Consider the following 26,363-nt stretch of genomic DNA (forward strand, 5'->3'; position numbering starts at 1 on the left):
TATTTTGGGAGATACAAAATTAACACTTATCATGTGTGCTAAGGGAGTGAAGAAAGGCTCACCACTGATGATTTTGGGTTGGGATGCACTGAGTTTGGCAATAAGAGTAAAGAAGAAATTTATTCCAAATTTCAATTTCTGGGTAATAGACATGAGTGCTTCCTAAAGGTTTAGGGACAAATTTCTAGACTATTCTCAACATTCTGACCCTGAATGTTACTATTGTTTAAAAAGCTAAAATGGTGCTAATCTATGTTAAAGCATATAAAAGCCAGGTGTTGTGCAGGCCTGTAATCCCAGCACTCCAGAAACAGAGGCAAGTAGATTGCTGTGAGTTCGAGCCCGGCCTGGTCTGCAGATTCCAGGACAGCCAAAGCTGTTACACAGAGAAACCCTGTCTCCAAAAACAAACAAACAACAGAAACAAAAAGAGAGAGAAAGAAGAAAAAAAGTATATTGGAGAGGAAACAGAAGGATCCTTTCTTTGTTTTTATTAAGCAGCATGTACTCTTCTCAAGCGTACTATGGGAACATAGAGCTGCTAGACCACACAAATTAAGAGCAGCTATAGAAGTCCGGCCATAGTGGCACACACCTTTAATTCCAGGACAGAGCAGAGGCTCTGTGAGTTCTAGGCCAGCCTGGTATACAAAGCGAGTCGAAGACAGCCAAGACTACAAGAGAAACCCCGGGCCAAAAAACTAAGAACTGCTGTAGAGAAAATGAAGCAATGAAAGTGAGGGAATTGTTTCTCTCTATAGTAGGCAGAAAACAAAACAAAACAAAGTTGGCTGGTTATATTTTGAAATTGAGATAGATATTTCCTAGGCAAATCTAAGAAACTACATTTGTGTAAGTAGAAAAATCTGTTGATTAAATTATTAATATTTGATATGCAAACAATAAAGAGAGGTTAAAGTAAATGTATGATTATAGCAACACATAAGCCTAAGATTCTGTAGTAAATAGATCATCTAAATTTCTTAAGTCTAACCTAGTGTTGGCAAGTCTGTCTTGCTAAAACATACTCTGTGAGAAGTGTGAGAAAACAGAAAAAGCAAATATGTGGGCAGGATGGTTTATGACTATAATCCCAGTAGCAAGAGATTGAAGCAGGAAGATTGTTAGTTTGAGGCCAGCAGGGTGGAACCAGAGACCTCTCAAAAGAGCAAGAACTAAAACAATATAATCTTCTTCTTGCAATATGAAAGTCAATTTTGCTCAATTGTCTTATAATTTTATTAGACTGTTAATGCTGTTTTAAATTTCGATAATTTCATATGTTTAAGTCAATTAAAATGTTTTATAATGATATTACAACATTATTGAATATTTAATTTCATAATCAAGATATATACATTATTTTTCACATTTTCTGTAATCTTTTCTGCTTGCATTTATATTTATATAACGACTCATGATAACTATTGACCAAGATAGCATGTAGTGTGAAAGAGGTCATAAATAGAATCATGTATGCATGAGGGACTCATGATATTTTTCCAACATTCACATTACTGGACATTTCGAAAATTTGTCATTGATTTGTTTTCTGATTTATTAAACTGGAATTTGTAGAATTATGCCTCACAGTGGACAGTGAGTAGAAGCAGTAGTAGGAGGGTTCAGCCATGCGGTACTCCAGAAGAGGTCATTTAACATTCTGTCTTAAACAAATCATGCCGACCTCAGTATATTGCTATGTACTATACCAAACTCCCATGGCCTCAAGATTGTGAACATGGAATGGGGGCTCCTTCACTCTCTGAGAAACAATGATAAAAGTTTGGCTGTGTCCACAAATTTCGGGAATTCCTTGTTTTTAATAGCTGAGTAGTATTCCATCGTGTAAATATACCACAGGTTCTTAGTCCATTCTTCTACTGAGGGACACTTAGGCTGTTTCCATGTTCTGGCTATTATGTATAAAGCAGCTACGAACATGGTTGAGTATATGTCCCTGTTGTGTGGTAGGGCATTTTCTGGGTATATTCCAAGGAATGGGATAGCTGGGTATTGAGGAAGCCCTATTCCCATTTTTCTGAGAAAGCGCCAGATAGCTTTCCAAAGTGGTTCTACTAGTTTGCATTCCCACCAGCAATGAAGGAGTGTTCCCCTTTCTCCACATCCTCGCCAACATGTGGTGTAATTTGAGTTTTTGTTCTTAGGCATTCTGATGGGTGTAAGATGAAATCTCAGTGTCATTTTGATTTGCATTTCTCTGATGACTAACGAGGATGAACATTTCTTTAAGTGTTTCTCTGCCATTTGATATTCCTCTGTTGAGAATTTTCTGTTAAGTTCTAAGCCCCATTTCACAATTGCGTTGTTTGGTTTTGTGGTGTTTAATTTCTTGAGTTCTTTATATATTTTGGACATTAAACCTTTGTCAGATGAAGGGTTGGTGAAGATCTTTTCCCAGTCTGTAGGCTGTCACTTTGTTCTACTGACAGTGTCTCCTGCCTTACAGAAACTTCTCAGCCTCATGAGGACCCATTTATTAATTGTTGACATTAAGGCCTGGGTTGTTGGTGTACTGTTCAGGAAGTTGTTTCCTGTGCCTATGTGTCCCAGGCTCTTCCCCACTTTTTCCTCTAACTGAATTAATGTCTCTGGTTTTAAGTTGAGGTCTTTAAAATGGATTGGTCTAGAAATTATCATAATGAGTGAGTTCACCCAGAAGCAAAAAGAGACAAACGGTATATACTCACTTATATCAAAACACTAGTCCAGGGGATACGTACCATGAAAAACTTTACTTACCAAGAAAGTGGGTCAGAGGAGAGGACATCCTATTGAGACTTTAGGCAAGAGTAGCATGGAAGATTGGGGAAATAATAGGACCCACAGGGTCCTGGAAACCTACAAGAACTTCATGACAGGCAGATCTGGGTCCTGGGGTCCTCCTCAAACTAAGGCACCAGCCAAGGAGAATATAGGCGGTAAGCTTCGAACCCCTACCAAGACCTAGCCGATGAACATGATATTCTCCACCGTTGAGTGGAGAGTGAGATCTGACTCTCACACGAACTCTGGTGCCCCTTTTCTGACCATGTCCCCTGGATGGGGAGGCCTGGCGGCACTCAGAGGAAGGATAGCAAGTTACCAAGAAGAGACTTGATATTCTAAGAGCATATAAAATGGGGAGGAGGTCTCCCTCAATCACAGACATAGGGGAGGGGAGAAGGGGGGAAGTTGGAGGGAGGGAAGAATGGGAGGAAACAGGGGAAGGGCTAACAATTGAGATGTAATATGAATAAATTAATAAAAAATGTAAAAAAATAACATAAAATAAAATAAAAGTTTCTTAAAAAAAAGTTTGCCTGTGTGATAAAATTTTACAAACTCACTGTAGAGATGATTCAAAGGTCTGTGGTCCTTGCCAGCATGTGGGAGGCTTGTTGGAGTTTAGATTCCACTCTTCCATGAAACTCAAGTGGGAAGGGACCACACTGCTTTCTTGGATCAAGCATCATTGTGACAACGTGGTGGCATTTACTGCACTTACAGCTCTGTCACTCACCAGATGTGTGATCTCAAGAAATAACTGAGTTTTCAGGTTTTTTTTTTTTACTTGGAAGTAAAGAGTATGATTTTGTGATTTCTGGGTACTTCCTGTCATTACATTTCCTGGAATAAATAAAACATCTCATTTAAAAAATGGGTTTAATGCTAGAATAGGATAGATATTTTACATTAGTGTACAACTCCCCTAAACAGTAGTTCATTTGTATTATGTCAAGCTCGGAAGAATTTGCAAGTGCACAGGGAATAGTCCATTTGCATGTGTTTAAGTGTTGATTTTTCATGAGGAGGAGGCAGCAAGATTTTTGTCTACCAAATGAATAGTTTAGGGAAGCAAAATAAGTCGCTGATGTTTTCCCTCTATTTAAAAAATTTCAGTATGGCAATGAACTGAAATAAATCTGTGAAAACAAAATGGAAACACAGATGATATATTGAATCATTACAACATTATACATACAGGAAAAATTGACATTTGTCACATTAACATCATTAAATAATTTAGTAATAATTAATAACAATTTAGGAGGTATTATGAGAAAATTATAGCACTGAGTGGGCAAATAGACCTATCTTAACCTACAATGGGTAGAGGATGTTGTAATAACTTTTTACTTTATGGGACAGTAATTGATACATTATTAATCATCTACAGTTGATTGTGCCTCCTTCCTCTCTATTCCTCTTCATAGAAGAATATAATAAAACTATGACTCACAAGGCCCTTTTCACATATACATCTATGTCAGGCTATTATTGAGCCAAGTAATAGATTTAGAAAAATTCGGTCTCTGGCACTATCAGGCTTATGTATAAATATGCACTTCCATTACTTTATTCCTTTTAACTTTAAAGCCACAGGAGTTCAGACAATCATCACATTATCAGTTAGGGTTCACAAGGAATAGAAGAATCCAGCAAATGAAAAATTATGTTTAGGTTCAGAATTTTCTTTTTACAGAAGTGAGGCTTTTGAATAATGCAAGTGGTATTTAAATGCTATATATGATTCTAAGCAGTCTTCAACTCTGTGATATGATGATATGTACATTTTTCATGAAATTACAATGTATAAAAATATTCACTTAGTGTTGAAAAGTTTATTTATCTACATAAACTCATCCTATTCTTCCAGTAGATTTTTAAGTACCTAATAAAGTGTATAAATTGATAACACATGACTTAGATATTCACACACACATATAAATTTAATAGAAAAATATTTTCTAAACCTTAAAATGTTTTGAATATTTGTATATCTTAAATATTGTAGCCTTTCAGTATATTGTTTTTATTTACCTTCTTCACAGGAAAGGCAGCCATCTTTTATGATTTCCAACCTGTTGGCTATTTATCAGTTTCTTATAAATCTCTGACTTTAGAAAACGAGGGAATGAATCTTTGGCCATGAGACTATAAATTAATTTCTGAGCCTCATCAAAGCATTTTGGAGTTGGTTCATCAATATTTCTTGAGATGAGGTCTCTGGTGCTGAAGTCAATGTTAATCTGCAGAAAACAAAAGTTGTATGTCATTGCATGTTATTATTCAAAACATGCATGTCTTACCAGGATATTAGCTATACTTACTGAAGAATTTTTTCAAGCGAAAAGTTACTTGATGGAAAACAGTAGCAAGATCATGCATTTATTTTTGACATGAACACATTTTTGGTTTAAAATGTACCCATGCTTGAGAGGGGTGACACTGACACAAACTTCTAAAGCTGACTTTTAATATTTCAAAAAGGCAAAATGAAATTTCAAACAAGACACCTTATTATTTGAAATATCCTTTTCTGTCTCATTTCATTTTTCTAATATTTTGATCTTAATTGCAAATGTGTACTTTACATAGTAATAACTATAAAATACTAGATTTTTCATCATTCTCCATATACTTAGGAAATGTTGTTGGCTCCCAAAGAATTGCTTTTCTGTTCTTTTCAATTCAGCTCTTAAACTTGTTGTGTGTATGTGAAAATAAAATCTTTAATTTCAGTTTCCAAGGCAAAAAAGTGAACAGTAAGGGCTCTTACCTTAAAGTGTTTTATTTATTAATGAATAAATATTATAAAATATTTTAGTGAATAATATTTTAGGGAGAAAATAATGAAATATAATTAATTGGACAGGAATCATAAAAAGTTCATGATTGATTCTCATACAGTTTCCATTGATGAGGATCTCAGACACTGACTCCAGTTCCACCTAAAATTCCATCATTTTTGATACTTTCTTTGGTCCTTCCTCAAAGATTCAGGTAAAATGTTGAAATTTCCTTAAACATCCCCAAACCTGGAATCAATTGCTCTTTCTTCATAAAAGAGGGCACCAGCCATTAAAATCTGTCCTCTAACACTGTTGCCTTGGTGACTTTGGGAGATGGATCTGGGTACTTCTGAGCTTCTGTTTCTTTGCACTAGTCAATTGAAAGCCTGAATCAGATGATGTCACCGATGGGAGATACAATGATTGATTTTCCCAAATTATTGGGGGTATCGATTACATGCCACATGTTTTCTTTATTTTGGGGGATAACATCTTATGCAATAAAATTTGTCATAGTTAGAAGGTGAAAATAAAATTGTCACATATTTAAGAATTCAGAGAAAGATTTCAAACAGATAAACAATGCAGATTTTAAGTTTTAAAGAACTACTTGCCTGGATAGCTGCAGTGTATTATGCAAGAGAAGAAACTCAAATTTTGAGAAGTGTGAATGAAGTTTGAAGCGGGGGCCCAGCCATATCTAATATGTTTTTTGTGCTGCGATAAGAAATTTAGACTTCTTCATAGTAGAATAAATGACAAGTGATTACTATCAGGAATTTGTCTTGCGAACACCCATGCTAACTTGTGTGTGTGTGTATGTGTGTATCTTAAGTTATAGGGATATGTGATTATAAGTTGTAATTTGTTTCTTCACTTATATATGTAGAAATTATCAACAGCATCATTAGTGATTTATATTTTCCTACTGTTACTTAACCTGTTATGTTTAGCCATTCTCAGAAGAGGTGTGACTGACATTAGGGCTACTTGGTGCCTATTGTATAGTCATAAATACTGTTATCACACATCACCATTACCATCACCTATACTACCATCATCACCATCTTCATGATCATAATCATATCTTCTGTAGGCATTCCCATCCTTTGAGATGTTGTCCTGTTATTCATATCTTTTGTTCTCTCTCCACCCTGCAGCCAACAGCCCTACCACTGAGATGTACCTCCTCTACTTCTATGGAAACTTTTATTCCCACAAAACTAGAACTTTCTCAGCATATTCTTTATGTTTTGCTACTTCTGAACAGTTTTATGTACCATTCCACTTAACTAAATCACTCTTTTCATGGTAGTCTTTCACAATACTTTTTGCCCTTTAAGCTAAATTCAAGTGACATTTTTCTTCTGGGCTTTTGAATAGATTAAAACATTATGACCTTACAAAGGTCTTCTGTCACACAAAGTCTGCCAGATATATACACTGTTTACATTCCTTACAAAGCTAAGGACCTAATAAATACATATTGCTAAACTCAAGTGAAGAAATCATTGTATGTTCATTCAAAATAATCTAAAATTTAAAATAATTGCATTTAATTATGTTTTTTTTTTTTTTGGTTTTTCGAGACAGGGTTTCTCTGTGTAGCCTTGGCCATCTTGGACTCACTTTGTAGACCAGGCTGGCCTCGAACTCACAGCGATCCGCCTGCCTCTGCCTCCCGGGTGCTGGGATTAAAGGCGTGCGCCACCACGCCCGGCATTAATTATGTTAATATTAATTAATATTACTATAAAGATGCATTCATTTCTGAGTTGCTTGCTTTCCTTCCAAGGTAGGCCAACCTTAGCTACTGATACCTCAGTGATGAGCAGATCTTTGTTCCCAGGAGATAACCAGTAGTTTTATGAAGATATGTCTTGGTAATTCAGTTTAATATTGGTGACAAAAACATCACACCCACATGGTTATATAAACGTCATTGTTTTCCTTCAACTTGTTTAATATTGACACACAGGAGTCATCCCCAACAATTCTTTCTTTTCTGACCATTTGTGCATGTGTTTCTGTGTCTGTGGAGCTCACAGTAGTTATTTTTATTTTCACTCTTGTGTCTATAATTTAGGTTTTAGTACTTAACCTCTTCCCTTCATCTTTGGTATTTCTTATAAAATCTTTTCTCTCAACCCTGTGGACTATAATACGGAATCAACTTCACCAAAATACTGTTTATTACATGGAGATTTATCTGAAATTCCATTTATTTTCTGTGATATGCATATGAAACACCGTATTGTAACATCTGTGTCCCTCATTCTTTTTTTTTCACCATCCTGATTGTCCCTGGTGTTATCTCCAAACATGCAGGTGTCTTCTCTGTTCCCAAAGTGAGTCTCACAGAATTCTTTTTCATATTGTTTTCCCACCTAAACCTTCTTTGCTTTGAGTATTGTATTCCATATAGCATTTTTTCTCCGTGTGCTTGAGATTATAATGAGTATTACCCAAGAACCCTTCCAATGTCACATAAATATTTTCTATGACTTTCTTGTTATCATGTGTAATTTTGATGTATAATTCTTAAGAAATTAGGTTTATGTTTAAACAGATTTGGGTAAAATAGTTAATGTTAAGTGTTTAATTTTGATTATCTGAAAAATGAGATTTGTTACAACAAAAGAAATCAACAATTCGGGGAACTGAATTAAAGCTGTCTTGTATTTACTAGGTTTTCCCTTTTTTTTTAATTATTCATTTTCTATAGATCTCAAAAATATTAGCAGAGTGGATACTCATTTCCAGTATTCTGTTCTCTCTTTTCCTTCCAGTTTTATTTTTCTTAGCAACTCCAACTTGCAAGAATATATAAAGATGATTTTTAATATGAAAATGATTATAAATAGAATATTAATAATTATGTGCTAATTGTTAGTGTTAACAACACTTTGTGAACTGTACATATAATTGTAAGATGATTACAGTAATTTTCCTCATTTCTTAAAATTGTATCATATATTAGAAGTTAGCCTTTATATATGTTGTTCCAGAGTTTAAGTCATTTAGGAAATCTAACAAACTGTTGTATAATATTGTGCTAAAATCTGTGGACACCAAGAAAATCACAATGAAAAGTCAACTAAAAGATCAGATTTTGAGAAGGCAATTCAAAAGAAAAAATATGTTGTATAGATGTGGGTCTCTCCCAAGAAAGTGTGATCTGAAACTGGCTTTTTAAATATTAAACGAGTAAGAAATATGAAATCTGGGGCATGCCTGAGGGAGGACTCACTGAAAGAAGTCTCTTGGGCTTCAAAGAAAAGACAAGACCTGGGTGAGTGCAGTAGGTGGCAGACCGTGGAGCACTATATGACTCTTTTATGTATCGTGAGAGTAATGAGAATTTTTAGTAAGATAATAATGTCCACAGGTGTTTCAATATTCACTGATTCTGAGTGGCCTTGATAGCAAGGTCTGAAAATGAGGATGATGAGTTAGAAACCTTATCAGATCTGTGGGCAATAGATGAGGGATTTGAGGCTGATGCCCCAGGGATGTAATATGTATTTTCCAAACACAATTAGTAAATAGAGCAAGAGGACTTATTATGCCATTATTATAACCTGAGAGCACATCTTAAGAATGGCTAGGCTTGAGGAATATCCTAAAGAATGATAGGAAATACTGATTAGAAATGAAATATGAAAGAGGGAAGAATATGAAGAAATGGTTCACAATGATCTAGTCACAACAATGGCCAATCAGAATTTACATTAGCTAACATTTAAAAGATACCAGTAGATAAAAATTTTAAGTGGGAGCTAGCACTCATCTTTTGATTTATATAAATATTAAATTATTATATATTAAATGTGAACAATATATACTGTTTATATCAAAGTAAATATATAATAGTTTATATTAATAATATAGATGAATATTTTTTGTTTGTATAGGTAATCATTTGTGTTAGATACTTTCAGATATATAGTCTTTTATATGACTATATTTCACAAAGTTATCTTGGGCTGGAGTGATGGCTCAGTGGTTAAGAGCACTGGCTGCTCTTCCAGAGTACCTGAGTTCAATCCCCAGCTCCCAGCTGTCTGTAACAGTTCCAGGGGATCCCACACCCTTACACAGACATACGTGAAGGCAAAATACCAATGCACATAAAATAAAAATAGATAAAAATTTTTTAAAAAGTTATCTTATATAACTCAGACTGCCGTACTGCCAATCATAAAAAGCAGAACACAAGGTTGTAGCTCTTCTCAAAGGAGAGTTGAGGTATATTCATCACCATTTTGAGGCATTTAAATCCTGCTGGTCTTTGAAATGGCCTTGGCACAGTTAACTCAGACAACAAACAATTCGTTATATTGAGATGATAGCTGTCTGGATGTTGTAGTTGCTTAAAATATTGTTTATTATAAGATCCAGAATATTTTAATATTCATGAGCTTTGGTTAGTCCAAAGCTATGCAAGTCAAATTCCTTTTTTCTACAGCAGCAGTTTTAAATTCTTTCACCTTTCAACAAATTGTTTTCACAGGAAGAGTGTATTTTAAAGTGTACCTGTTGATTTTCTCTTTTGACTCTAAGCTGTGCTTTATATATTTTTAAATGCAATTTGAATGAGAAGTTTTCCTTTTGGCTCTTACATTCAAATTAGGTGGCCTTTCCTCATTTAGAATGTATAGTGTAGCAGAAGACTGTCCTTAAGCCAAGAATGTAAGCACGCATCCGTAAAACACCTTACAAAACCTGACCACATACCATCTTAGACCTCATTCACCACCATGCTTAAAAATTACTATTTAAATTAAAACCATCTGTAGTTATGTTTTAGGTTACTTAATTCTATTTAATCACCAATAACACTTCTTGTATTACTTCAGATTTGGCATCATTAAAGGCAAATGAATATCCTGAAAAACAGACAAGTGTTGCGATTAAAGAAAACATAGCCTTTTGCAGCAACTACAAGGAATCTATGCCTGCTCAAGAGTGCATTCTCTTGTTATCAGTGATGTTGGTGACAGAAAGAGATGACATAAGTTGGGAGGCATTGCTAACACATTAAATTGGTCTAGAGAAAGGCAGGGAATAGAATTAAAAAGCACCTTGATTAATTAGACACATAGTCAAAGCAAAGATGGAACTGAATAAGAACCAGATGCCTCTTCTGCTTCTGTGGGAAAAGGCGATGACACATATAAAAATCATGATGCACACAGATTTCTAAATATACATTTGGGGCTTATTTTTATTGTTAGTGCTGTTGGGAGGGAGTCGCACTGATAGCTTCCTATCACCAGCATCAACCTGCTTGTCCCAGGTTAGAAGACACAAGAATACAGGACAGATTAAAGAATACATGAGGTTTATGTTTTTTTTTTTAAATTGAAACACATAAATTGTTGTTTTGAACAAATGTATAATTGTAAGAAACATTCATGTCACCTTTTGTCTCCTAAATAACATATTTGAAGCTGGACTTTATACTCCATACATATTATAGAAAATAGGTGAAGGAAAATAGAATATTTCATAGAAAAGAAAATAGATTTTTGTGTGGCTATTTACGTTTTATTCTGTCTTTATGATAAATATCAAGGCTCCCAGGGCATGTCATAAAAACTTAAAATTAAATAGGAAATCTAGAGAAGAAATTTGAAACCTAGAAGCTTCCCACATGGATCCTGGTAGCTAAGAGGCTCATCTTTTTTTTTTTTTTTTTTTTTTTAACCTCTCTGAAGTTCGGGTCATTTTTCTCCTGTACCATAGATGCTAGTAACATTTCTCTGAGGCAGTGAATGAATGTGCTGATGAAACAAGACAGTCCACATAAAAGCCCTCGACAACTACTTCAGTTTCTTTAGTTATTATTCTTTCTTTATGTCTCTCTCTATCATCTATCTATCCATTTGTCTGTTATCATCGGTCATATCTGACACTCTTCTGGTTTTTTTAAAGAGATGCCTTTAACTGAATATAGATTAAGTGATTGTGCAGAATTCAAGGTGATCAGGAAGGTGTGCTGGTGTTTTTTACACACTGCCACACAGCCCCAAGCTGCTGTCATTGCTTGTGTGGCTTGCTCTAGGATTGGAGGGTCCTTTCCTTTGCTTTTGTTTATCTTGTTCTACTGCCCTTTCTTCCTCCCTTCTTGTTTTACTTACCTCCTTCTTTTCTCAAGTTCTAGTCCTCTTTACTAATTAATCTTTCTGATACATATTTTCTGATTACCTAGACTCCAAGTTCTCCATTACACAATTTCCTTTTACTTTGTATATTTCCACCATAATGCTTGTGAAATCTACAATAATTCCCCAAATCCAAAGTCTTCCCTCCAAAATGGGTAGCTCATACACTTAAGAATCACTATTGTCTCTCTTAATAGATGTTAAAAGGTGTGGAGCATACAATGTATACACAAATCTAAGTGAATCAATAATATAAAAGACAACTAAGAAATGAACAAACCCAATATATTTGGAGGTAATTTTAGTTGGGAGTGAACTGATGTCAACAAGTAACTAAAATATGATTATCAAAATGACTTCATCACATTGAGTAATTGACAGTAAATTATACAAAACTTAATGTAAGATACAAAGTATTATTATAATAACAGAGAGAAGTGTGACTGCACACCTGTTTTCATAGGCTCCTCTCTATTAACAAGCCACACACCTACTATGTCTTCCACTTCAGTTCTAACCAGCTTTTTGAAATAAAGAATAATCTAATGCCCTATGTTGGAATCATCATGTCTGTCCCGATATAATGAAATTTCATCTGTTTGTACTTAATATTGTATCTAAAGACATTTTTCTAATTAAAAACTGAAGAAACTTATAAATAAATGCCTCAATTTTTATGCATCCTTATAGCCACAGGTAAATGTGCTTTTACCCTTCATTAAAGAAACTTGTTTTTGTAATAATGAGACCCACCAGTGGTGAAAATGTTGAGAATAACTAACTGTTGTGTGCTTATTCCTTACTGGTACATGGATCACATAACACCTGCATCTAAGTCTCAGTGAACACTGGAGCAACAGAGTGAAAACTGTAAGAGCCAGAGTACAGCACACCTGCTGCTGCAAGACAGTGTGTTCTCAACACCACAGGGGAGTTGCATCCATCGACAACACTGGTTTACATGACAACATGGCTGGGAGATATTTCACTAGGTACTACCCTCAGATGAAGAAATATAGGCGATCAATGGTTGTTGAGAATGAATCAGTTTTCTCTGGGGATGTGACCCCATAAGATCATCCAATCTCAAGTGGTCAGCCTTAACTACATGTACATGTCAGCAATACTAAAGGAGCTCAGCGGGATGCATATTTGTATAAATTTAAATAATGAATTTAAAGTTATTAAAGAGCAGCTTATTAATTAGAGAGAGAGAGAGACAGAGAGAGAGAGAGAGAGAGAGAGAGAGAGAGAGAGAGAGAGAGAGAGAGAGAGAGAGAGAGAGAAGAGGGGTAGAAGAGAAAAAGGAAATGGGACATGGTGTAAATACAGTAGTCATATATGAAATTACCTCAAAAAACTTTAAGATTAATTATTTTTTGTGTACAATGTTTTGCCTTCATGTATACCTGCACATCAGAAGAAGGTACCAGATCACATAGATGGTTGTGAGCCACCATGTGGTTGCTTGGAATTGAACTCAGGATGTTTAGAAGAGCAGCCAGTGCTTTTATCCTCTGAGCCATCTCTCCAGCCCCACCTCAAAATATTTTTTAGAAAGTAATAGAAAATATAAAATTCAAACAAAGAAAGGAAATGTTACTTGGTTGGTGATAAAATCAACCGGAGCTTGGAAATCCTTTTTATTTGTTCAGTTAGTTCAGTTGCTGGCAATTGTGCCTTGTGCATGCTCATTAACCAATTTGACAGAAGGCTGTACCTCTGAAGTTATATATTTCATAGACATTATGTTGTGGTGTGTCTGCTGTGCTTTCTATTCTGACAGAACTGTAGTGGCCTTCTGGTTACTAGTAATAGTGGGTATAACAGTAGTCTTGATATTGCTGTTATTTTTTAAAGATTTATTTGTTTTATTTTATGTATATAAATGTTTTGTCTCCATCTGTGTATGGGAGCCTGGTGTCTGGGGAGCTCAGGAGAGGGGTCCCTGGAACTAGAGGATTATAGCATGGTTGTGAGCTAACGTGTGGGTGCTGGGGACCAAACTCAGGTCCTCGGCAGGAGCAGCAAGTGTGCTTTACTGCTGAGTCAACTCTCCATCTCCCAATAGTATCTTTACTAATGACATATAATACATGGATAAAAAATGAAAATAGTATTTTAAATTTTTTCTAAGACAATTTATCAAAGCCAATTAATTTTTGACTTAAAAATATTTAAATGTATGAAATTAATGGTACAAACTGAAATATCAATAAGTCCAATATTTAGAATTAAGTTTTCTTTGCTACTATCAAGCACTTTTCATGTAAACTAGTCAAATACAAAAATAATTGTCTAAAATATTCAGAATGTTTAATAATTTATTCAAAATGGCTGGGTCATACACTTTTCTTCATGAAACACCTTCCCCTTAGCCCATCAAGGTGGGATTCCTTCAGTGAGTTTCTCCTTTGAATGGAGGATGATGATGTGTTAATGTATTTTTACAATGTATGTTCACATTTACTTTACCAAATCCTTACATCTTTACAGAATTCTTCAAGTGATGTTTCAATATGTTAAACTTTAACTCCTCACATACGTACAGGCTGATAGAAAAGTATAACTAAACTATCTTAAAAGCTTTTTGACAGCCAGGCCTGGTGGCTTACTCCTGTAATCTCAGCATGCAGGGAAGGAGAGACAGGCAGATCTCTGTGAGTTTGTGGCCAGCTTGGTCTACAAAGTAAGTCCAGGATAGTCAAAGTTACACAGAGAAACCCTGTCTAAAAAAAAAAAAAAAAAAAAAAAAAAAAAAAAAAAAAAAAAAAAAAAAAAAGAAAAAAGAAAAAAAAAACCAAACAATAAAAATAAAAAAGTAAAAAACAAACAAAAAAACAAAAAAACAAAAAAACCCCAACAACTCTTCACATAGTATAATTCCTAATTATAATATTTTATTTTCACAATTTTTATCTGTCTTGTGTACATATGTTATTTTTCTGTTTTAGACTAGGAAAGTGAATCCCAGAGGTGAAAAGCCTGCACAACAAAAGTGGGGACCAGGATTTGAGTCCAAATTTGAGACATATCCAAATGTTAGACTTGTGCCATGTTATAGCATCTCATAGTTAAAGGGGGAGCCAGAAGAAAGGTGACACTAAAAAGAGAGGGCCAAAAATGAAGCTGAGATGGTTAAATCTGTCAAAGAAAATGGAAAGGCCAGTTTTTGTGTGTAGTTTTTGCCTGTGAGGGCAGTATTCTGACAACCATGTAATGTCATTTTGCAGACAAGGGTCAATAATTAAGTTTAGTACAGTCTAGATATAATCAATTAAAATTGATTAAATCTGTAGCAATTTTACAGATGAAGGAATAAAGACAAAAGTGTGTGAAAGGAAAAAGACTTAGTAGACACCTGGACAATAGGCCTATGGCACTATTCTTCAGTGGAGAGATTTCTACCAAGGAAATTGATTATAATTTAAATCTTTATTAGAGCCATGCAGCTTCAGCTGAACAAGAAAGGAGAATAGTTTCCCATGAACTCCTATAAAATTAATTTTCTCCTTATGAAAATCACTGTATCTCCTAACCTACTTATAAAAATAATTACGTAGTCTCATCAGTTTGCTTACCAGATGAATCCAGAATCTTTCCTATTACTTCTTTATCTCCAAAAATGGAGATAAAGATCTCAAACCTATTCTCCATCCTTCTGTTGACATTGGAAATATCAAAATACTTGTAATTTGTGAAAATACTTCAGTGCTTTATATCACAGTGCGAAAGCCGTATGTCTTCATCCTGAAATATTCTAGTTTCATTTGACTTATTTTTAACGATCTGACTCTTTAATTGGTGAGTCACTCTAAAACTCTACTCTGTTTTTCCATGTAGTTATATTGTCTCATTTCTACTATGAAAATATTAACTTTGAGTGTGTTTAAAATTAAATTCTCTCCTACAAGTCAATTTCTTCTATCTTCCTGAATTTATTATGTGAACATAGACTCAAAAGTTCTGTTTAATAAATAAACCTACTAGTAAATGTATTGTTGTTAATATGTAATTGAAAGAGAATAAATACTTTGACAACTTAGTTGGTAAACAACGCATTCAAGTGCTCTGTTGCATTAGAAACAGTGAATGGTAAATAATTGAAGAATGGTTTATATGTACACACACACACACACACACACACACACACACACTTTGACAGCAATGAATTTTGTCATGTTTCATTACATAGGTTGGTGTGATTTTTAAACAATACAACCATTACTTGAAAAGGAGCCATAAATTTATTTATATTTTATTTACTTAAATGAGATAGGTAAATATGAAAAAAATTATAGAAGTTTTATGTACTAAGACAGTAATTGCACTGTTAACTAAATTATTACTGAGGATGTTTATTTCATAAGGAAAGGTTAGGAAAATTAAACAGAACTGTTTTATCATAGTTGTTAATTATAACTGTGGTTTCAGCTGTACAGTTTTACCTTTTCAAATTTTATGTTAGATGTATGAATGTTTTTGTCTGTATATATGACTTTGTGCCACATGTGTCCCTGGAACCCTTGGATGCCAGAGGAGGTCATCAGATTGTGGTCTGTCTTGTGGGTGCTGGGAATTGAACTTGTATCCTCTGCAAGAGCATTGAGTGCACCTAACTGCCAAGCCACCTCTTCAGTCTCTCAGATGCCATTTTAAGACTATGTTTTCATTAGATTTTTTTCATAAATGTTTACTAATGTTATCCTAAAGTAACCATTGCTAATAAGAATAGTAAGGAAGAAAAAAAACACTGTCTTTCAAATGAGAAGTGCAATAAAATACACTTTTTTTAGGGTTGCTTTCAAAACCCTTTAGGAAATGGCACATTAACCAGCTTGACAAATCATTCATAGTACAATTCCAATTTCCCAGAATCATTCATTGATTTTTACGTGGTGACTTCGAAATGAAAGTTGAAGTATCTCCACAGGAATTAAAGTTCTTTTCTACCCCTGAGAATGTCAAGCCTCACTTCAGTGGTTCTAATGTCTGTTATACCAAACTAGTAACAGCAGCAATTAATGCCCATCTAAAAATTGAACTTGCTATAATTTTCTGTACTAGATTTTATCAGTGTATTTGCATCCTGCTTGACTTATTCAGTACCTATAAGACCACCACTTTTCTCTCGGCTAAAATCCTAATGTTGGATCAGAAAATATTGTGACTATTAGTGACACATGTAATCAGAACACTGGTTCTGTGAGCTAATCTTTGCTATTACTAGTTTAAATCAGCTGTCCGTTTTCTCAAAGCTTTTTGTTCCGTGTTACATATTTTCAAGGCATCTTTATCGACTTTAACATGTAAAATGTTTACATACTGGTTAAAATTAATAGTAGACTGTGGGCCTATCTAGTCTTTGTATTGATGGATTGGAAAAAAGCCAAGCACTAAGGAAAACTCTCTATATTAGAAAAACAGTTAAAGGACTCAATGAAAAACCTTCTCGCACAAGTATGAGTGTCTGAGTTTAAGTTTCCAGCCCCAAGTAAGTGCTGGGCAGGCGTGTAACCCTCAAGCTGAGGAGGTTGAGACAGATGGATCCTGGGTGCTGCTTCAGAGTCAGTTAGAAACCTTGTCTCAAAACTAAGGCGAACAATAGATTGGTGTACTCTTCCTTGGGAAAGACCATCTCTCCTCTCTGCTTACCTATATTTCTTCATGTAGGCTTGATGCCTTGTGAACTTTTCCCTGTCTATTTTAGAATGGATAAAAAATTGAAGACAAGAATTTGAAGGATGCTTACTATTGTATTGTCCTTGGTTAGTGCAATGTTCTTCTTTAGGTTTCTAGAACCCTCTGGGTCCTTTTATTTCCCCATCTCCAATATCAAACCCCGACTCAGATACCCAATGGACAGGACATTCTCCACAGTTAGGTGGAGAGTGAGGACTGACTTTGACATGAACTCTGTTGCTCCATATTTGATCACCTCCGATGGTGGGGAGGCCCGGTGACACTCAATGAAAGACTATCAGGCTACCAAGATGAGACTTGATAGCCTATAACCATATAGTGGGGGAGGAGATCCCCCTCGGTCATAGATCTACGGGAGGGGAATAGGGTGAAAGTGGGAAGGAAGGAGGAATGGGAGGATACAAGTGATGGGGTAACAATTGAGTTGTAATCTGAATAAATTTAAAATAAATTAAATAAACTAAATAAAATTAAAAATAAAAATTAAAAAAAAGAATTTGAAAGACAGCAAAAAGAGGTATATGTGAGCTTTTGAAATGAGGAGAGGTGACAGGGTAATATAATTTTATTATAATCTCAAAAACAAAAGAAAAATTAAAAGTTAAGGTAGATGGTTAGATAGTAAAATGCCAGAAAGTCAAAGCCTGGCCCCTACACACACAAAATGAAATGAATCTATAATACCCATCTGTGCATGTGAGTGAGCACACACACACATGTGTACACAATTAAAATAAAAAAAAAAACAATGTTTCAAGAGATATTCTCAGAGCAATTTAGATTCCCCTTTATAACTCTTTATATTTTGATTATCTTTAAGTTGTACACAAGAGACTGACTTAACTTCCTAAATACCTCTGGCTCATTTTCACACAAGTTTCACACCTCTGTTTGGAACATAGGACATTACATTCTATAAGGCAGAGTTCTTTTTTTTTTTTTCTTTAATTAATTTATTCAGATTACAACCCAATTGTTATCCCATCACTTGCATCCTCCCGTTCCTCCCTCCCTCCCACTTTCATTCTATTCCCTGCCCCTAGGTCTAAGACCGAGGGGAACCTCCTCCCCCACTATACGGTCATAGACTATCAAGTCTCATCTTGGTAGCCTGCTTATTCTTTCTTTGAGCGCCATCAGGAAATAAAAATCAAAAAGACTCTGAGATTCTATCTTACACACATCAGAATGGCTAAGGCAGATTTCTAGACCTCAAAAATTAAGCTGGCTGTATTCCACTGGTTAGATAGTTTTCCTTCACATGCATTGTTTTTCAAAATATAACAGTGTTGAATAATGTGTTTATTGAGGTCTACTGATGTTTTCTATCTATTAAAGAAATGATGGGCTTACTCTTTAGATAGAGTCAACTCTGTTTTTAAGTGTGAAAAGCAGGTGTGGGGTGCAGCTTCACCTTCCTTAAATACTTCACTCACCTCTTTTGGTGCATCAGCTACAATGAATTCAGAGTAAATCATCTTAGCTTTGGTAGCAATCGTTTCTCTACTTTCTGTTTTCTTGAAGTCTTCACAGGCAAGCCAGAACTCAACATTTTCTTCACTATATTCTGATTTTAGAAATGTTCGGAAAGCATCCAAGCCAGCTACAACACATTTAAGAAAGCTATGATCCATAAGATAATAACATTATATCTATAACATTCCCCAAATAAGTCCATTGCATCAAATGAGCTCTGGCAAAAAAATTTATCGTCTAGCTTAAAGTAATATTTATATATTTTCACTTCCAAATTAGAAAAAAAGTTTCTGTGAGTAATCATAAGTCTAAATAATTAACTTCATTAACCAAAGAAAATGCTATACTTCTAGATCTGACTTAATGTTTCATAGAATGTTTTGAGGACTACTGGATAAGAGACTCCTTCTGCTATTGAAATACTTAGCTCTGGTTAAGTATGTTATACTAACTAGGGTAAGAATATTTTTGCTATATACTTTTGAGACATAATTTGTTATGAGATAATATGTTATGTTGCTTTATGCTCAAAAGAGAAGAACAATGCTGACCTTACTTGTTTTGTAGTGACTATGTTGGACAAATATGATCTTAAAACCGAGAGTGTAGCTAGCAAGACATTTGGAAGTTGAGTGTTTATTATCTTCTTTGGACAATTTTAATTCTGAAATTAAAAAAGGAGGGGGGTTCCCTATGTTGCTTTAAACAATGTCCTCAATGTGAGATGCCTCATATTTCCCCTAACTTTCTCATTTTCTTGTTGGCATGCATGTCTCTGGCAACTGTGAAGAAAGGGCTGCATAAGGGCCCACTTATTTATAGGCTCATTTCTTTTGCCTTTCCTAGGATATGGATATATAGAAAAATAACAACCCAGTCATATCTTTTTGATAATGTGCTTTAATACGTCTATGTAAACATGCAGCACTATTTACTGCTTTGATAGATATGTTTCTGAATTGTTGCTTAGACTTCTATTTTGCTGTCATCCTCTTCAAAATGTGCCTTGTAGAATTCTTTTGCGATGTATCCACAGCTAACTTAAAAAAAGTGGTTCTTGCTCAATGTTTTGAAAGTATGCTGCTAGCTATGTATCATGTTAGAAAAAATTATCTTCACATCTTGTGTATTGACCAGACTGCTCTGCTATCTTAAAGTCATGGTATTCAGTATTGCAGTTTGTGTTTGGGCAGATATGCTTGTAAAGGAGGCTCTACGTTGGATAAGGAACTTGCTCTTTAGGGCTTTGTCACTCATCACTTTTGCTGCTGAAACACTGGTGGCTTTCTTCTCCAGGTGCCATAAAGGTCCCTTTGTAGGTGCCCAGAGTACTTGCCTTCCCATTGCAGTGAACAGTTACCCCCTCTTGCCTAATCATCTGGAAGAAGTAAGCTTATGAAGATTCTGGGGGTTGAAAGAGTGACTACAAAATAGACAATATGAAAGGAATGGGACCTGTCAAATTTTTATAGGTTGCTGCAGGTGGGAAACGAAAGTCAGATTTAGGAATAAAAATAAAGCAGAGCTGCTGGAACAAAATTTCTAGTGGCTAACACACTGAATAAAAGGGGCACAACATTATTCTCATGTGAAGTAATGTATAAATGAATATTCATGATAAAAATCTATCATGTAATAATTAAAATTATTAGAATAAATGTTAGGGAGTGCGGTTGTCATTAAGGAATGAAAATTATCATTAACCAAAGGAAAATTGAATTAACTGTTTATTAAACTGATCTGTCACAATTTTAGATTTAAAATTTTGTAGTAAAAGATAAATTTTCTCTGTAAGTAATCCAAACTGTGACACACTTGAAATCCAAACATATAAAATAAAGCATTTATTAATAAAGAAGGAACACTTCTACTCTTGCCTAACAATATTTTGTGTGTAATTAGAGCATAGTAAGCTTTTCTACTCAATAATTATGTGAATGTATCCTAGAACAATGGACATTAGAAATAAAAAAAAAATGATGATGTGTTTTGCAACTCTTCAGTTTCGAGGAAGGCCTGGCCTGAACAACACACTCCTTCCATATCTTAATTTGCACCCAAAGCTCAAAATAAACAATTATCTCTGGGGTTTGGACAGTAGGAATTGAAAACTACCAGGAAAACCAGGTCCACATAGAGGCAAAGCTGGTAAAATGTTTAAGTAGTTTGATGGTTGATTAGGTATTTAAAGGGTTACAAATACAGTATACTACTATAGGTTAGCGGAACGCTAGTGCTGTATCACCTAGATTTTTATTTTGATGAATCTATGGCTTTGGGCTTTTGTGTGAGTATTAAATAAATACCCAGAAAGTGTGTATATGAGTGCAATTGCCTCCATCTCAGGGCCCTCTTCAGTTATATTCTCCATGGCTTTTGTAGAGAAATCATTTCCTTTGCAGTGAAGGAACCACGCACATGACAGGCAGTAGAGGGATTCTAAGAGAACTTGACTTGTTCCCTTGGTTGCACACAGAAGAACACAAGAAACTCCCCCTTTCTAATTTAGAAAAAAGTTTTTCATATAGACAACATTTTTAGTGAACATCTTTAGTTGTACTTAAGTTGTAATTGTATTAAGTAGATTGTTTCACATTCTGCTTTAGGACGTAGTCTTACCTTGATTAGCTAAGAGTGAGTCCATATTTTCAGACCATGCCAGTCGTTCTGTAGTTGGAGACCTGGAGAAACAGCATCTACCCTTGACAATAGCATTGTGATCTTTTTCTTTGATAACTTATAGTAATACTTGAGCTGAAGGTATTTTTTTAATTACATCAGTAAAATGAGCTATTGATGAAACAACAAATGTCAACAAAAATCATAGTGTTTTTCCAATGTGGATTGTCATAGAAACATAATGAGAAATACAATTTGATAATAAAACATTATTTATCAATCTATTCAATAGAATTAATATTTATAAATAATGAAATTACATTAATGGCACCAGAGATATATTCTGTGAAGCAATTATAATCTTTTGGAATATATTGCTAATTATATGTCACTTCGTCCTATTGAAAAATTCTTCTGATAGCAACCATAATCAATGAGTGATATTTTCATAACACACAAAATTTACCAGTTTAATAATTATGAATATTTAGAAAGTATAGAAAGGCTTTAACGATTTCTAATGTGATGATATGGAAGATGTTTGGCCTTAGTATTTTTGTTGTGTTTACTCTTTTCTGCATCAGATTTTTTTTTTTCTTCATAACCTGGTAGACTAGTTCTTCATTGATTTACTTAAATGTAGGAATCTGTCGAGAAATTGTGATATGTTTTTTTCAAAGCAGTTAAAAATTTATGGAGGCCAGTTTTCTGAAGAAGCTATACTTTGGGGGGATATTATATAAAATAATAAATCAGCTTTAAAATATAATCATTGTGAGATACAAATATACCATGTGCTATTCCCCTTAACAGATAACGATATTGCTGAAACCAAGCGCTATCCACAGGAATCCACTCCAGGCCAAAGAGTTTGGTTTTGTAGTTGTTATGTTCAAAAGGGAAAGGTGTGAGCTAACTAAAACTTATATTAGAACAATTGACAATAAAACAGAGACAGTCTCACTTCCAGCTATCCTCAGAAAATGTTGCATTGTGATTCATATTGTTGCATTGCATACCGATAATGCTAAATATGGTTATGTGAAATGTTTATGCTTTCATAGTCTGTTGTTTGAAATCTTAAGCAGCTTTTATATGCTTTTAAAAGGGTTGACTGTGTTTCTCTGCTGTTTTAATATTAGTTGCATTTTCATATAATAAGAGGATTGAGGGGAATTCATTTTACTCTCTTCTCTTACTGACATTTTTTATCTCAACTTTCCTTCCTAAGTGATGGACCCCAGAGCTCCATGTTTTCTTTGCTTCCTAGCATTTGAAGGTACATATTATCTAGGAGACATTTGCAATAGTGGTGTCTCATTGAAATGGGCAGAAAAGATTTGCATTGTTTAGTTTTCATTGTTCATAAATTGTTAGGATTAATCCTAGATTTAATTTCACACTGAAGTGCTTTTGTGCGTTTATACCCTGTTACTTTACTAAGATTATGTTGTATTACATTTGCTCTCATACTAAGTTTTGTCAGAATTCTAAAATTATTATAAAGGTCATTTAAATTGTACTTTTGTAAAAAATAAAATAGTCTTTGCAAACCGAAATGTGGCAGTTGATGTCATATTTAAATGATAGGAAACTCATTATCTGTGGAGCATGCTTATGCATAGGGCAGAGAGGAGTTTGGCCATGCAGGGCATCCTTCTGAAAGAGAAGTGGCCATCAGGTAAAACACAGAGAAACAGCAAATCCATTCTAGTATAAAAGTCTACTTCTCTATTCACATGTAGGTTCTTTAATATCAAATAAAAGTAGTTTTTTTTTTTTTTTTTAGCACCCAGAAGAATGTGGCTAGGCAAAGAAATTAATGATCAAAATCTAGACAATAATAAATAAATAAATAAATAAATAAATATTAACTAAATAAGTAAATAAACAAATAAGTAAATAAGACCACTGATTAAAAAGAGATGTGACTTTCAGGATGCTGGGAGAATACAATGAAAAAGGTTACTAAAAAGATTAGGTAAATAGTTCAGCTTGAACATCCTACAGTGCTGTGGGCAGAGGAAGCAGAGATAGAGTGTGGCAGCATGCCTGGAGACCCACTGAACAACAGGCCCTTACTGTTAGCACCAAGAGAAGTGAGGGCAAAGGGAACACAGCCTTTAGGTTGAGCAAGGATTGGAGCTAAAGGCAAAGGTAACAAACCAAGAAGACACTTTTGGAAGTAAAAGAGCCTGAGCATGGAAGTGTGTCAAGGTGGAGTGGCCTTTCCTATTGTTTGCCTCACTGTGTGAAAACAGGAAAAACAGAAGGAAAAAAAAGTCTGCAAGTTAATGTGGAACTATGAACAAAAAGGAGGAACAATGTCTTGAATTACAGAGATGCTCTTAAGTGCTTTGTATTCTACAGATAGACACATAGACTATTAGACATTCTACAATTAGAGTCACTAGCGTGTTCTACTATAAACTCAGGTCAAGAAATGTTGACTTGGCTCTAAAGGGGTGAGCTGCTTTTCAGTTCTCAGATGAAATATCCCCACCCCCACCCCGGCCCCCTGCCTGCTTGTGAAGATGCCTGGAATGCTCACTTTCCTGACCTGCTTCTTACCTACATAATTCAATATTGAATATTTATTATACCCTTAGAGCTGGGAGAAGGGGAGTGCTTCCTTTTCTAAAATTATGCATAGTGCAATAGTAATAATCTTTCCTACTATTAAAAATTTTAATTTGAGTTTCTTATGTGATTTTTTTATTCTTTGGAAGTACAAGTTTTGGTACTGATAAAGGAAGTAAAAGCTATTATCTATAAGAACACTAAAATGTCCAACCATGCTTCGAATGTTTATAATATACTCTGCATTGAGTTAAGCATGTCACATATCTTCTATCAGCCAACTTGACAATAATAGTGTATTGAATTCTCCCTATATCAATGACTAAATAGGTTGTAAATGCTGGTGACTTGTACACTATCACACAGATATTAGAAGCTAGAGTTACTATTTAACACAATTCTGCTTAAGACCCTCTTTTTAAACATCTTCCCCCAATGCATAAGGCCACAATTTCTGTTCATTTTGGAACACATGTAGTAGCTTTCCTGCAATAGAGTGTTACAAAATTCACCAAGATGCCTTTTACAAAGTTAAGTTGTGGCATTTAATTACTCAATAGAAAGTTTATGCCAGCATTCATAAGACTTTTAAATTATAAAATAACTGCAGAAAATATCTTAAGTTAGCTGTGCATGAGAACTACAATCTCATGTTTTATAAAATGCAGCTATAGAAATATCAATAAAATGCATTAAGTAAAAATTAAAGAATAAGAAAATGGCAAATAATTTAAAACTGTATGGGCTTCATTAATTGTTTAACTTGTGTGTTACCTGAGATAAAAGGTTTATTTGCCATTTCCTCATTATTATATTTTTGTTTTTCATTTTATTTGTGTTTTAATTATAAAGTCAATGGAGGTATATGTGGGTCTTTTCTTGTGTGTGTGTTTGTGTGGTGGGTGTGTGTGTGTGACAGAGAGAGAGAGAGAAAGAGAGAGAGAGAGAGAGAGAGAGAGAGAGAGAGAGAGACAGACAGAGAGAGACAGAGAGACAGAGAGACAGAGAGAGAAAGAACTTTATAAAATTATAAAATTCTGGGGCATCATCAGAGTAACTTTCCATGTGTGTATGATTTGCCAAGAAATTCACTGTGTATCTGGAGCCAAAATTGCACTTAGTATTTCATGGGGTTTTGGCGGATTTCCTGTCTGTTTTCTTCATTAAGCAAGTGCCATCAAGGCCGGCAGTACCCATATTATATGTCCAGAGAAGAGCCAGACCAGATGGGAACTGCGTGAAAGCTACCAGTTATCTTGCTAATTGTGCCAGCTAGAACCAGTTGTATTGCATTAAAAAATGTGGGATCCAGCAACTTAGCTGTTCACACTCAATTAGCAGTGTGCTGGAGAATGGAAAATTCAAGCAAGGAGTTCATGTGCCTGAGGAAGTGACAGCTGCTTCCCTACCCACCACTTAATATCCATGTAAAAGTTTCTTAATAAGTACTATGATAATGAATATTTTTTACAAAGATCATATCTGTTGTATCTCTAATTCACTGTTTAGAAAACTATGATAGAAAGGTCAACTTTGTGTTTTACTTTAATGTTCTTTATCTAGCAAGTAGAAAATGTAGAGCTGAAGCAAACCACACATTGCTGACACAGTCTTAGAAATAAATTAATTAATAAATTAATAGCAAGCATCAATAGAGAAAAGCAAGAAATTTAGTATGAGCAATTAACATTTTTATCACAAATGAAAGTAGAAAGTCATGTAGACTACTGAAGATTCAAATGTTTCATTTATACATCTTCTGAGATAAAAAGAGCTTTAAACGTCAACTCACTTCACTGGCATTTTGCGTCCCACTGTCTGCCTGTCACAGATGATGCAGTTTCTCTTTCTGACTGATCTTCAAGCTGAAGGTAATATGACAGCAGGAACATTACAATTAGTATGCAAATACCTGTCCCTGGGTTACAAGTCGGCATTTTTTAAGTCATGCTAGTCTCAGCTTTTATCATTTTGTTAAGTTTTTTCTGGTCAAAACATTTTAACTTTTAAAGAACAAATACTTTTTTGAATAAATGTGACATTTCTCTGAGTCAGGCATAAAAGATAAATATTCCATTAGAATAATAATTCTTCTAGTTTACTTGCTAAATTTCATATGCATTCATTATTATGACACCTAGTATTCCCAAGATGGTCAATATTTTATTATTATATATGCTTCATAATTACCTTTATGCTTGTAGTATGTTTAAAGATCACTCATTTTCTTTTATTCTTTGAT

At 34.6% G+C, this 26,363-nt stretch overlaps 1 protein-coding gene across 1 annotated transcript; it reads right to left on the minus strand.

The window, feature by feature from the left end:
* Positions 1-4,793: 4,793 nt before the first annotated feature.
* On the minus strand, positions 4,794-25,924 carry Rgs21 (regulator of G protein signaling 21). The gene is made up of 4 exons (XM_051147535.1): positions 25,914-25,924; positions 21,542-21,618; positions 18,883-19,049; positions 4,794-5,033 (listed from the first exon to the last, which is right to left on the minus strand). The coding sequence occupies exons 1-4, from the start codon at positions 25,922-25,924 to the stop codon at positions 4,830-4,832; spliced, it is 459 nt and encodes a 152-aa protein (XP_051003492.1). The 3' UTR covers positions 4,794-4,829.
* Positions 25,925-26,363: the final 439 nt, after the last annotated feature.

This window comes from Acomys russatus, chromosome 6, assembly GCF_903995435.1.
Source record: "Acomys russatus chromosome 6, mAcoRus1.1, whole genome shotgun sequence".
Classification (NCBI taxonomy): domain Eukaryota; kingdom Metazoa; phylum Chordata; class Mammalia; order Rodentia; family Muridae; genus Acomys; species Acomys russatus.